We start from the raw sequence: 13,511 nt of genomic DNA on the forward strand, positions 1-13,511 counted from the left end.
TGTGACACCTCAACCACTTTTAAGAACCAGATTCCAGGACCAGGTGTCCCCAACTCCAGGCAGTTACTTATTTGAGAATATATTTATTTTATTAAAAAAATTTTTTTAATGTTTGTATTTATTTTTGAGACAGAGAAAGACAGAGCATGAGCAGGGGAGGGGCAGAGAGAGAGGGAGACACAGAATCCGAAGCAGGCTCCAGGCCCTGAGCTGTCAGCACAGAGCCTGAAGAGGGGCTCGAACTCACGGACCGTGAGATCATGACCTGAGCTGAAGTCAGACGCTTAACCGACTGAGCCACCCAGGCACCCTTTGGATGTATTTATTTTAAAAAACACGAATGTGGTTAGAAATACATGGCAGCCAACTTCTCCCTTTCTGCTTCATCAGGAAGCTGAGTCTAGAGCCTTCTGAGGGAATGACTGCAGCAAACAAATCATGGGTCTCAGTGAACATGGAGTCCAGGAGACTCCGCTGAAGGGAGCAGGCCGTGGGGACCCCTGGAAGGAGATCGGGCTCACCGCACAGCAGGTGAGCTCAGCACGGGGATGGACCCCCACCCCACAGCTGGTGAGGAGTTGGCACTGAAGCCCGGAGCCCACTGAAGGCCACAGGACATTCTTATTTCAGGAGTGACTCTGGGCGCTGCACTGATGAGCGTTTGCGTAGCCTCACTGAGCCCCGCTTTCCTGCAGGAACGTCTCCATCTTTGGGATGTTGTAAAATCACAGCACCTGCCACACATGGACGGTTGAATGATGGCTGTTGTAACGCTGGCTCTCAAGGGGGCCCACTTGCCTTGTTGACACTCCCACATCTGCTCCTGGGTGCTGGGTCACAGGAGGGGCCACCACAGGGAAATCCTTATGTTTTCCTGGGACTCAGAGATTGGTTTGCAGGCTACCAGCAACAACAGCAAACACATGGCATCAGGCAGGGAACTTATATGATGCACAAAGCCATGAAGTTGGATACACACAGCAGCACTCCAGCATCAGGTGGAGGTGGTATGTGCACCATCCAATCCCTGTAACCCCTGAAGGCACAGGTAAGTTACCTTAGGAAGGGGCCCACACCCCACCCCCACCCTGGACTTCTCTTTCCCAACCTGCTCCTATGGCCTGATAGGGAATCAATACAGTCTATCGACAGAGAAAAGAGAAGACTCAGGCCCGGCTTACAGTTGGTTCTCCACGATGGGCAGATGCCCCCTAAAAGTGGACGAGTGTGGCACTGATGTCCCTCTGGGTCGTCTCTGAAGGACAGTGAAAAATGGAGATCCTAACCAGGGGCAGAACTTCTAGCTGTGTACTTAGCTGTTCACTTGGCTTAGAAGGAGAAATGGCCAGACATGGGATCATATTCTGATTCGTGAGCTTGGCCAATGGTTTGGCAGGATGACCAGGGACTTAGAAGGACAATGATTGGATAATAGGCTCCAAGGAAATTTGGGGGGAAGTATGTGGATAAACATCTCTAAATGGGTGAAATGTGAAGATATTTGTGTCCCAAGAGAATGTCACCAAGGGGTGAGCTGAGCAGAAGAGGATTTTAATAATCAAGTGAGTAGGGCGACCCATTCTGTGAATAGCGTCAACCTGTTTACACAGACACCACTGCCATCGCCCAATGGGCCCATGGACAAAATGGCCATGGTGGCAGGGATGGAGGTTAGTCATGGGCTCAGCAACGTGGACTTCTGTTCACAAGGACAACCTAGCAATGGCCACTGCTGAGTGCATGGAGACCTCCCCAATGTCTAAATGATTAAGCAGAAGTTAGAAGTTCTTGCATTTTTCAAAGACATTTATATTTATTTAAACTTGTGAAAAGTCCCAGAGGCCATCATGCATAGAAGCACATTGAAAAGAAGCCAATTGCCATGAAATAACACTGAAAACAAATTTCAATTTTAAAAGTCTTGTCTGAAACCTAACAATAAACTTACTGTCAGAGCTGAAGAGGCAAAGATACCCCCTGAAGCTCTCAGAGGGTCTATAGCCCTGCAGACACTTTGGTTTGGATTCTGGCCTCCAGACTGTGAGAAAACACATTTCCTTTACTTTAAGCCACTGGGTTTGTGGTCATTTGTTTCATCAGCCCCAGGAAACAACCATACCTGGTCTACACAGGGAGCCTTGTGCTCTTATCAGCAACCCAGGAACACAACTAGACTCATGCAGTCAAGATCAGCCTTGACAAGTAGGCTCACTGAACATCCAGATGGGAAGAGTAAGACACCTGTCAGCTCACAGTGGTTCTCAGCCACCCATCGGGGATGCAAGACCATGTTATATCCCCACAGTCACAGTGGTTCTCGGCCACCCATCAGGGCCACAAGGTTGTGTTATACCCCCACAGTGTCCACCTAGATCTCAGGAGTCCACAAGCTCAACAGGATGCTGGGCTCCCAGGGAAATCAGCAGGCCAAGGTAAGAGAAGTTTAAGAAACCCACATGGCTTACCAGAGGTGTCACCAGAGCAGTGGATTAAGGATTTGCCAAGCAGAAAAGGGAACTCCAGAAGGTTTGCTACCATTTCCCTCCCTTGCCAGTCATCTGTCATGTCAGTGAGGCCCCAGCCAGGGTCCCACACCAGAGACAAGGGACACCTGACAGAGAAGCATTCCCTCACACACAAACATGCACTCCAAACATGTTTTGCTTCCTTCTCTTTTTATTTAACTTGTGATTATTCACATGTTCTTTACTCTTCAGTGCCACTTTCACTCGATGACATCAAGTGTCCCCTGTTTTTCCCTGTGAGGGAGAAAAGAGCATGAGAAAGAGATGGGGGGAGACCCGGGAGACCATGGAGGTCTTGGTTGTGGCACCAGACCCCTCCTCATACTAAGGATACTGATGGCCTTTTGTCACTGACGTCCTGACTTCTGACAACAAGTCCTCTTGCTAGAGGGCTGGCCCCCAGAGTCAGGTCTCCTGGGGCAGCTTGGCTCTCCTTTGGTCACTCAAGTGCAGGAGGGTAGTCCTGGCCTGTACTTCCTGGACCACCATCCACATTGTCCCAGGAAGTCTGGGATCCTTTGTCACATGATCATCACACTGCCCTGGGTGTCAACCTAACTTGCAGGACAAATGAAGCTTCCAGGGACATGAGCTGCATTTGCAAACAAAAAGCCCTCTGGTGCTTGAGAAGCTCTTTTGTTGGGGAACAGGCCAGAAAACAGTCTCAGGTGGGGTCAGCCATTCACCAGGGAGGGGGGCAGCCCCCCTTATCTTTTCCTGCCCACCTCTCCAATGTGAGTCAGACCATTCCTAGAGGTGGCGAGAGTGAGATCCTAGAAAAGGATGCTTGATATCTTGTATATAGTATTTTTTAATGTTTAGAAACATTCTTTTAGTTTAAATGCCCTTTTTATGTATTTTCTGTTGCTTCCCTGTCAAGATGTATACAAGGCTTCACCCCTCCGTCTGACCTTGGCTGCAATGTTACCCTCTCCAAGAAGTGTGTCTTTGCCCAGAATTAAAATTAACACAACCTGTCCTGGTACTGCTCTCCCATTCCCCGATTTGTTTTTCCCATAGCATGGCCGCCATCTGGCATAGTGTTCCATTATGTTTGTTCAGGCTGCTATTGTGTCTCTCCACACAGCAGCACTGAATCTATCATGAATCAGATCATGAATCTTTGTTTTGTTCACCTCTCCGTCCTCAGCACTCGGACAGGACCTGGCACAGGGTAGGCACATCATAAAATCTGCTGCCCAACTGAATTAATAAATGATGTACACAACTTATATGTGAATACATTCTCATAGTTTTAAGAGTCAAGCAGCAGAGATAAAGTAAGGATCCCTTTCTTTTATTCTACCCGCACCCCTCCAAGAAACTATTAATTATCCTTTTTCTTTATCTATGCATGTACTTAATTATGTGCTTTTTTTTTTGTTTACTTTCACAAAAGTTGTGCCACATCATCTATTTGTAAAATGCCTTTTTCATGGCTCACTCATTGCAACACGTTTGCCGGTTTTCTGGAACTTCTGTCCTGCAAGGGCACCCGTTGCACTAAAAGCCCAAGAAGAACCATGCTGACCCTCTAAAACTCTCAGTCTACAAACCAAATAGCAAGACTTTGACAACCCATTGATCTGAGAACTCTTTTAAAACAGCAAACTGCATACTGCACCACAGTGTGCCCTAGCAGGGGCCACTTTCTTTCTGGCTTCACTGTTGAAGAGAGACCTGATCAGTTGTTACCCCCAATTCTTCATAGGACTTACATCGCCCATCTCTCTCCTGTCCACAGAGATACCAACAAACGAAGGTATTTGAAACACTTTTCCATTCTTACCCTTCTGGATTTTAAGACCATTCATTGTGTGCCTGAATTCGTCATTGGTCTTCTAGGAAAAGAAAGAACAATGTTGACAAGCATGAGATTTTTTTGGCAAAGTACTGAAAAGAGAAAGAACAAAACGTTCAGCAATCCATGCCACACTCACCATGTCACCAAAGCCATTCATTGCCATTGTGAAGCTGTGTTTCCCTTGATTGTATTCCCGATTGTGCTGTTCAATCATCTTCAGATTCGTCTCCCACACTGCTCTCCTCCATCCTTCTTCATCCTAAAGGCAAACATATAACTTACCATCTTTATGTCTTTTTAAAATCGGCTCACCTGTGCCAAGTAAATGTGCTGACAGAAAGGGGGAGAAACCACAGCCAGGGATGGCCTGATGCTTCTGGGAGCTGTTCTCCAGCAACCACACAGCAGGACATATGCCCACGTTGTGCACAGTCACGGGGCCCTGCTTACTGCCTTCGTAAGAGCGGCCTCAAGAAGCTACTTTCTGCTACGAACTGCCACCAGCACAGATTGTCCTCTGTTGGTCCCCCTGGACAGGTTAGATGTTACCAACCACATTATATATTTTCCCATGTGCCGCTTTCCACTGGAACCATTGTGCATCTAAATTTGGATCGACTTGTGGAGCAGCTGAAGCTATTCCCAGGCAAAGGGCGGCCAGGAAGAGTGAAGGATGCATGTTTCAAAAACCTAGGCAGCGAAAAGAAATGAGTTTCCTATTAGACCAAACCATCTAAAAAGCCATACTCTTTTCTTCTGAGATGTTAGAGCCTCTAAAGTGGAACTGCATTTATCCTCCCAAGTGTCTTACAGAGGGCTGTGGAGGAAGGCTGAGGGTTTGGGATGTTCTGGGGGCCTGCTGCCCTCCTCCCCACCTGTCACCTTCCCGCAGCTTTCAGGGTACTTGGATCTTGACGCAGGGAGGGGTGGGCCCCGCGGCCAGTCGTGTGGGGATCAGGCTACCGCGTCTGGTGGTGCCAGTCCAGGGGACAGTGCCTCCTGGGAGCCCCCGAACCCCCGACCCCCAAGGCAGACCGCCATGCTGGTTCCCAGAGTGGCCCCTCTGCTCAGGCCCGGCGTGGGAAGATCACCTGTGGCAGCTGCAACTGGACAGGCACAATCAGAGGCGCAGATCCGAGGGTCTCACAGCCTGATGGTGGGTCCTAAACTTCCCACTTAACGCCCGGAATTCTACCCTGCTGGCCCCGCCTCCACCACATTCCTTCCCCACGATTGGCTGAGCTGGCCTGTGGGCGGGGCCTCTGTGCCCTGGAATTCAGATCAAAGGACCAACATACTGGATTCCACCTGGTCCCAGAGCAGCCTGAGCCTGCCTCAGGGCACTCAGGGGAGTTGAGCTGGGGGACCAAGGACAGCGCTGAGACGGTGGAACAGAGGGGTCCAGAGCCTCCCTGGGGACCGGATTTACTAGTTACCCCGAATTCATGGGATCTGCCGGTGGTTCACCGAAAAGAAGCTTGCAAGAAGTCCCAAGTGGGTTTTCAGCATCACTCTGCGTGTCCTTTAGTCCTAGAGTTTGGAATGAAGATCTCTAGGAAGGCTGAGAACAGGATAATCTAGTCTAGTGCTTTCTGTTTATTCCACTCAAAGGTGGGGCAGGGAGAGGAATGCATCGCCCACCAGGGGGAGATGTTATCAATGTCTCAGGATGAATGCCTCTGGGTTATGGAAGAATCTGGAGTGAAGTGGAAGTCCCCAAATACAGGACGCCAGGGGCAAGACCTAATCTTCGGAAGGAAAGTGGTTGGGCAGAAGGGGTGTCCAAGAAAGGCGTGGCATTTTGTTATGCTTCTGTCCTGCCTCGCCCAGTCACGGATTCTTCCCTCTCAAGCCTTTCTCAAAATCGACAGAAACAAGTTATTTACAGAAAAATCTGCTTAATAAAAGGAGGAAAGGCAGAATGTAGAAACTGCTTTTTCCTCCCAACTCTCTGTGTTATATTCCTCAGTATCCAATGTATTTTTTCAAAGATTTAATTTAAGAACTTTGCTTTAATGACTTCGACTTCAATGATTTTTACTCTAATTTACAATTAATGTCAGGATTTATTTATTTTTTACAATTTTATTGTGAAGAAATATACATAACATTTATCCTTGTAATATTTGCAAGCATATACTCAGTGGCATTAATTACATTCAAAATTCTTTTTTTTTTTTTTTAGATAGCAAGGCTTTATTTATTAGATATGAATTTTTACAATCACACAAAAACAGTTCTACCCATCGTTGATATAGTACTATGTGGACACATTTTGATTAATGTCAAGATTTAAATGACAATCTGTGAAAACGTTTTAGATGGAGGGAAAACATATACATTAAATATTAATTTATATAATTAAGAATTTAAGGAACACAGCCAGAAACATACATGTTTGTCCTTTTTTATTACTTAAAAGATAGATTTATTATATAAAATACCCATAAGAAAAAGAATCATCATGACCTCCCTTCCCTTCCCACATCACTTTTTTCTCTGTGCAAATTTTGAATTCTTCTGATAAAAATGGAGTCATAGTTTATGTGGATTAGTAATCTAATTTCTGTTTAAGATTAAATTAACAAACCTTTTAGAAGTATAATCATGCATATTTTTTTACTGGGGTAATATGTACATAACATTAAAATATCCATTTTAATTATTTTCAAGTGTACATTTCAATGGCATCATGTACACTCACATTGCTGTGCAACCATCCCCACCATCCATCTTTAGATCTTTTTTATCTCACCAAACCGAAAGTGTACCAGTTAAACAATAACTCTCCATTCAGCAGTCCCTGGCACCCCCATGGCATTTTCCATCTCGATGAACTCGACACATGTACCTCACACTTAAGTGGAATCTTGTACTATTTGTCCTTGCCTGAGTTCTTCACTTAACACAATATCTTCAGCGTTCATCCATGTTGTCACATGTGTCTAAATTTCTTTTATTTTCGAGGTGAGTAATATTCCATTATGTGAATGTGCCCTGTTTAGTTTCTCTAGTCATTGCTGCGTGGACACAGGGGTTATTTCCACATCTGGCTATTTTGAATAACGTGCTGTCAATGTTGTGGTACAAATGTTTGAGTTCATGTGTTGAATTCTTTGGGGTATAAATCCAGAAGTAGCTTTCCTGGATCGGATAACTCTGTGTTTCATTTTTTTTCCTGTGTTCCACAGTGGATGCACCCTTTGGTACTTCTATCAGCATTGGACAGGGCTCCAGTCTGCTATCATTTGCAAGGATAATCTCAAAGTCTGTGAATTCCCTTTTTCATCAAGTTGGTAGTGTCCCTGGATGCACAAAAGTTTTTAATTTTGATGAAGTACAACTTCTCTATTTTTTCTTTGGTTGTCTGTGCTTTTGAGTGATGTCCAAAAAATTAATACTAAATCCAAAATCATGAAGCTCATCCTCTATGTCTTTGTCATAGTTTTTTATCATTTTCCCTCTTACATTTGGGTCTTTGGTTGATTTTGTATCAATTTCTGCAGTGGTGTAAAGTAGGGGGTCCAACTTCATTCTTTGGTATGTGGATATTCGATTTCCCCAGCATTATTTGTTGAAAAGAGCATTCTTTCCCTACTGAAATGTGCTGGCAACCCCATATGATTTTTTAAAAATCGATTCATTAAAAATTTCATTTTAAGATCTCTGAGGAAACAGAAGCTCTTCTTCCTCAAACATACTTGAGGCTGAAGTTCTTTTTATTTTTTTAAGTTCATTCATTTATTTTGAGAGAGAGAGGGAACGTGAGTGGGGGAGGGGCAGAAAGAGAGGGAAAGAGAGAAACTCCCAAGTAGGCTCCATGCTGCCAGTGCAGAGCCCGACAAGGGGCTCAAACCCACAAACTATGAGATCATGACCTGAGCTGAAATCAAGAGTTAGACGTTTAACCAGCTGAACCACCAGGTGCCCCAAGGCTGAAGTTCTTATGTGATTACAAAAGTACATTGCATTGAAATGACTAGAGGCTCAAAAATGTTTTTTCTGTTTAATAAAAGTACTTAATGCTGCCCAAAAGTATAAAAATACAGTAGGAATGGCAATACAGTACAAAGTAGTCTCTCCTGATTTATTTCTTTTACATCTTTCTACATTTCATACACACATTAAAAAACTTACAAGTACATCCACTTAGAGGGCTCTGCAAAGTCTTCTGCTGGTGGTGTTCTTCATTCCCTGGATGTAAAGTTTACTTTGAAAACAGGCAAATGGGAGGCAATCTACAGGTAGGTTCCGGAGTCTGTTTCTGGTCTTTGCACATCAATCGTTCAAAATTTATAGCTGCAGAATATACTCAAGTAATGACCATTTAAGTGTCTATCCATCTTGGCCTGACCATGTCCAAGTAAGTAGAGTAAGGAGAATTTTCTCCAAGTAGGGAGAATTTTCCTTCAAATATATTTTTAGGGAAAACTTCTGTTTCTTTGTTTTTCTTTTTAAAATTGGGAAAAATTTTTCCTTTACATTCGGTCTCATTAGCCTCTGTTTCATCTGCTGCATCTTTGGAACCATGTTAGTTTTTTGTTCCTCTTGACTGTGTTTCTGTGGAACACTCACGCTGTTCTCCTCTGTAGTATCCTGCATTTTAGAGTTTAGTCCTGCATACCTGTTACCTGTCAGTTTTTCTTCTAGGCCTATCCTATTCCCTCTTTTTTCAGTCATTATTTTGATCGGTGAATGATCAAAAGCAGGACATGTCTTCCTTAGAAAGCTCTTTCTACCGTTTCTGTACATTTGAATCTCCCTTTATAAATTTTTCTCCTTCTATGATAGTCACATATGGAAATCTGAGTTGATCTGGTGGCTGAATAAGTCCCACTGAATATTTTCTCACATTTAGTGACAATTATTTCTGTAACATCATCTCCTTTTTCCATCAGAACAAGACAAGCATCTACCAGAGAAAAGGTGCCTGACCGCCCAGCGCCTGCACCGCAGTGGATTACTGCAGGCTCGTGTTCAGGATTCAAGGAACCACATTCTCTCACTTTAAATATGAAATTGAGAGATGAGGCTGTTGATTAAGGGACTCCAAAATCTGGCCAGGTAGTATAATGACAATGAGGTATTGCTCTGGTTTCACCGCTATTGATAATTTCCAGTTGCAGTAACTGTACTGCATAACAGGACTTCACATCTTCTGACTACAACTTCACACTGAAGCCTGTTTCTTTAAACAACATCTCTCGGTTGTCTTTCAGGGACAATACCTCCATCTTGCCATTTTGGCTAAGTTTCTGTCTCTTGCGTGTTTTAAAAACTCTTGATGCTTCCTGCACCTGGAAGTAATGCTGTATTAAAAAGGGGTCATAGGGGCGCCTGGGTTGCTTGGTCGGTTAAGCTTCCGACTTCAGCTCAGGTCATGATCTCACGGTCTGTGGGTTCCAGCCCCGCGTCGGCCTCTGTGCTGACAGCTCAGAGCCTGGAGCCTGTTTCAGATTCTGTGTCTCCCTCTCTCTCTGCCCCTCCCCTGTTCATGCTCTGTCTCTCTCTGTCTCAAAAATAAATAAACGTTAAAAAAATTTTTTAAAAAAGGGGTCATACACTGTCCAGGGCCTGGCACTTCAGGAAGTATTTCTGGCATATGCTGTGTGCACTCTGCTGTTGTGTTTTTGCTGCTCTATCCCACTGGTCAGTCCTCTGCAGAGCTCTTCCTTGCTTGCAGTGGAGAGTGTTTGGACCTTTAATAGGTGTGTTTTGATTTGTTTGTCGAAGTAAGCCTGGAAAAAAGCGGGGGGAGGGAGCCTGATGCCCAAAAACAAGAAAAGGAAAGAGAACAAAAAATACCAAGCAAAGAATCAAAAAACTATAAAGCTGATTGCAAAGAAAAAGAAAGGGAAAAGAAGAAGGAGGAGAAGGAGGAGGAGGAGGGAGGGAGGGGAAGCGGAAGAAAAAGGAGAAGAGAAAAAAGAAAGAAAAAGAAAAGAATAAAAAAGCCGATCAAAAAAAAAAAAAGAGAGAGAGAGAGAAAAGGAAATGAAAAAACCAAACAAGAAACTATTTGCCTGGGGTGCCTGGGTGGCTCAGTCAGTTGAACATCGGACTTCGGCTCAGCTCATGATCTCGCGGATTGTGAGTTCGAGCCCGGCATCAGCCCTGTGCTGACAGCTAAGAGCCTGGAGCCTGCTTCAGATTCTGTGTCTCCCTCTCTTTCTGCCCCTCCCCTGCTCATGCTCTGTCTCTCTCTCTCTGTCAAAAATAAATAAACATTAAAAAAATTAAAAAAGAAAGAAAGAAAGAAACTATTTGCCAGATTCCAAAGGAAAAAAAAAAAAAAAAAAGAATAAAAAGTAAGCCTGGTCCTATTTCCACCAGAAGTGCAGGTATCATTTTGAGACACTTGATTTTCTGCATACTTGGGGCATGCGCGGTGCTGGCTGTGCTGGTCTGGAGGAGAGATCCGCTGTGTTGCTGCCTCCGCTCAGAGCAGTCTTGCCCCAGTAACTAAGCAGTTGCCAGGCACGGGGTGGGGGGCAGGGTTTGGTGTAAGCAGATCCTCCCTGCACTGGGGGTTCCTGCCTGCCTTGGGGGCCTCCGTGTCGCTCTCTGAAGTTCCACCATGCTGATATTGGGGGGGAAATGGCACCACCCCAATCTCTCCTCCCAGGACCAGGGATCTTGACACCCACCCCCCAGCTATTCAGGCAGCCCTCACAGACCACAACTCTCCTGCATTTTTTCTTGGGCCCACAGCTGGAATTCAAAACCTGAAGTCTTAAAGAACTTGGCATGGTGTGGATCCACTCCCCTCTTCCAGAGTAGAGCCTCTCCACGCTGTCCCCATGCCTGCACAGTGTGCAGAAACTATGGTGTAGCACTGCTGAAAGCAGCAAAGGTTGTATTCCCTCTGGGTGCTGATGAAAGTCTTTGGCTGGCGCCTGCGGGGTCTTTTGTCCCTGGGAGGCAATAACCCCTCTTCTAAAAGCACTAGAGGAAGGGGACTGTTCTCTCCCAGTGCACCCCGGAGATTTCTAGATTTCTAGATTTCTACACTCCAGGGCTGGCTCCCTCCTCCCCAGGAGCGCATGCCACAATCCCCTCCAGAGAAAGTCATGCTCCAAAACCTCAGAGTTTGAGCTCCAAATGCTGTGTGAAAAACACAAAAAACAACAAACAAAAACAAAACAACACAAAAAAAAACCCTGCAGACACTCGGTACTTCTTGCTCCCCATTCTATGGCCCAGAGAGATTTTCCTCTTGTGCAAACTTGGTGCCACACTTTCTCAACTCTTCTCTTTCTCTCCCTTTTGTCTCTCCACAGAAAGGCTTCCCTCCCTCCACGGCACCGCTGTTTTTCTCTCCCCCAATGCACATCCACACACCTTGCATCTGCCACACTGTCTCCCTCCAACTGTGGAGATCCTTCTGCTGCTCCACAGATATATTCCCTGGGTGTTCCATGGGATCTGACCTCAATATAGCTATGTTTGGGGATGAGGAAAGCCCAGGGTCTCCCTACTACTGCTCCATGTAAACTCTGTCTCTCGGTTGTCTTTTTTTGGCCAGTACCATGCACCTTTCACCAATTCCTTCTGCACAACTCAGTTTAGCATGACAACTGCTTTAGTGCTACCAAACCATGAGCCAGAAGTGGATCCTGTATTAGGAAGTGAACTCTATGTGGAGATGTAAGTCCTTCGCACCTCTTCTATGTCAACTAATCTGCCATAAATATAATCATTTTCAGAATTTTGCAGCTTAACACGACTGTGATCATATGCACTTACATCTCTGCATATGTTTCAATTTCTGTGTTCTGGAAACATGGCCACTCTATGAGGATAGTCATGGGACTCATCACCAATTTCCAGATACAGATGCTGCCAGCAATTTGGAGCATCCAACACCTCAAACTCCCACTCAAAGGAGGCAGACACAGAGGCAGGAGCGAGCTGGCATGAACAGACCCGTGCCAGTGGAGAAGTTCAGGTCCCACATAATCCCAGAAGCATAAAAATTTTTAATGTACCATGGACTTCAACACATTCAGTCATTCAAGATCTCTAAGTACACGTGCTGATACATGGGTTTTACAGTTGTCCTTATAACCCAGCTCCATAAGATTGTACAGGGGGACTAAGCTGCCACTGTATGAACACCCGCACGCCTAGGCAACAGCCAGACAAGAGGCTGGGTGGCAGGGGCTGCTCCAAAGAATGGCCTTCCTTGTTTCTTGGAATGTGATACAAATGCACTGGAGACAGTATGGCCTCTTTTTATACCAAATGTGCCCCACATCTAAAATTAGGCCAAGAAATATCCAATCACCCCTCTGGAAGCTGGTGGGACAGGAAAATGTGGAGGTCCAGCTGAGGGCGCCAGCATGGCTCACCTGTCTTCTCCTTTCAGCCTGATGCCAGGTGAGCAAGCATCAAAGTCCAAGTGGAGAGCCTGGCTCTGGGGAGTTCGGTGTTTTATCTCATTATGACCTCAGTGCTCACCTGAACCTGTAAATGGATTTGAAATCCCCCCAAAAAGGTGACAGAATTGTAAAACATGTTTCCATTCCATCCCAGGGGAAGTGGTAGGTGTGAGACAAGGATCTTGAGGAGTTGAGACTTAATTTACACAGCAGGGGTCAAGAGTGCCAGGCCTGACCTCAGAGTGACATAAACAACTGGCCCTTGCTCTTACCAATAGCTCTGTAGCCAGATCTGCAGGACTGGGGGTCCTCTCCATCTCTTCCTTTGCAAATGACCTGCACTCTGTTCCTCCTGGGGATATTGCATAAAGTGTTGGAGAAGGAAGGGCAGGAGCTCAGGATAATGACAGTACAATGACTGGGTGCAGGAAATGATGTTTTGCCATTCATTCATTCTATGAATCCTTATTGAGTCCCTTTTATGTCTAGCCCTGCACTAAGGAATCAAAGAAGAACAAACACTGACACATTCCCTGCACTGGGGGAGCTTGCATCCAGTGGAGCAGCAGGCAAACATTCCCTTTAGATAATATATAGCTCTACACTTTCTTTCCGCAGCATTGACCTAAAATTTTGGCAGTTTCTCACTTTGTGGGTCCCCAGGTTTCAATGTAGCCATCCCATCCCCCTGATAGGGTGATAGGGGGAGCCTGAGAAAGGCTCCAGATTTTATCAAAAAAAGAGAAGTCCTGAACCACGTGAAATAGAAGACATTCCAACCAAGGCTATGCAGTGCCCTCC

General features: G+C 45.4%; 1 protein-coding gene and 1 pseudogene across 2 annotated transcripts; both read right to left on the reverse strand.

The window, feature by feature from the left end:
- Positions 1–2,665: 2,665 nt before the first annotated feature.
- Positions 2,666–5,526, reverse strand: LOC122204804 (procathepsin L-like). 2 transcript variants are annotated; one of them, XM_042912505.1, is made up of 5 exons: positions 5,421–5,526; positions 4,883–5,019; positions 4,466–4,588; positions 4,315–4,363; positions 2,666–2,759 (listed from the first exon to the last, which is right to left on the reverse strand). In XM_042912505.1, the coding sequence occupies exons 2-5, from the start codon at positions 5,006–5,008 to the stop codon at positions 2,707–2,709; spliced, it is 351 nt and encodes a 116-aa protein (XP_042768439.1). In that variant the 5' UTR covers positions 5,009–5,019; positions 5,421–5,526; the 3' UTR covers positions 2,666–2,706. The 2 variants fall into 2 exon arrangements, with proteins under 2 accessions (XP_042768439.1, XP_042768438.1); XM_042912504.1 differs by having other exon boundaries at positions 4,315–4,366.
- On the reverse strand, positions 5,397–13,027 carry LOC122204538 (annotated as a pseudogene).
- Between the last annotated feature and the right edge of the window lie 484 nt (positions 13,028–13,511).

This window comes from Panthera leo, chromosome D4 (assembly GCF_018350215.1).
Source record: "Panthera leo isolate Ple1 chromosome D4, P.leo_Ple1_pat1.1, whole genome shotgun sequence".
Taxonomy (NCBI): Eukaryota; Metazoa; Chordata; class Mammalia; order Carnivora; family Felidae; genus Panthera; species Panthera leo.

Excerpts from the sequence above, each read along its gene's own strand:
- LOC122204804 (XM_042912504.1), bottom strand. The coding sequence starts at position 5,008 with ATGCATCCTTCACTCTTCCTGGCCGCCCTTTGCCTGGGAATAGCTTCA. Across the intron at positions 4,367-4,465 it reads TGAATGGCTTTGGTGACATG|AAGACCAATGACGAATTCAG; the intron begins GTGAGTGTGGCA and ends TTCTTTTCCTAG. Across the intron at positions 2,760-4,314 it reads TGGTCTTAAAATCCAGAAGG|GGAAAAACAGGGGACACTTG; the intron begins GTAAGAATGGAA and ends TCTCCCTCACAG.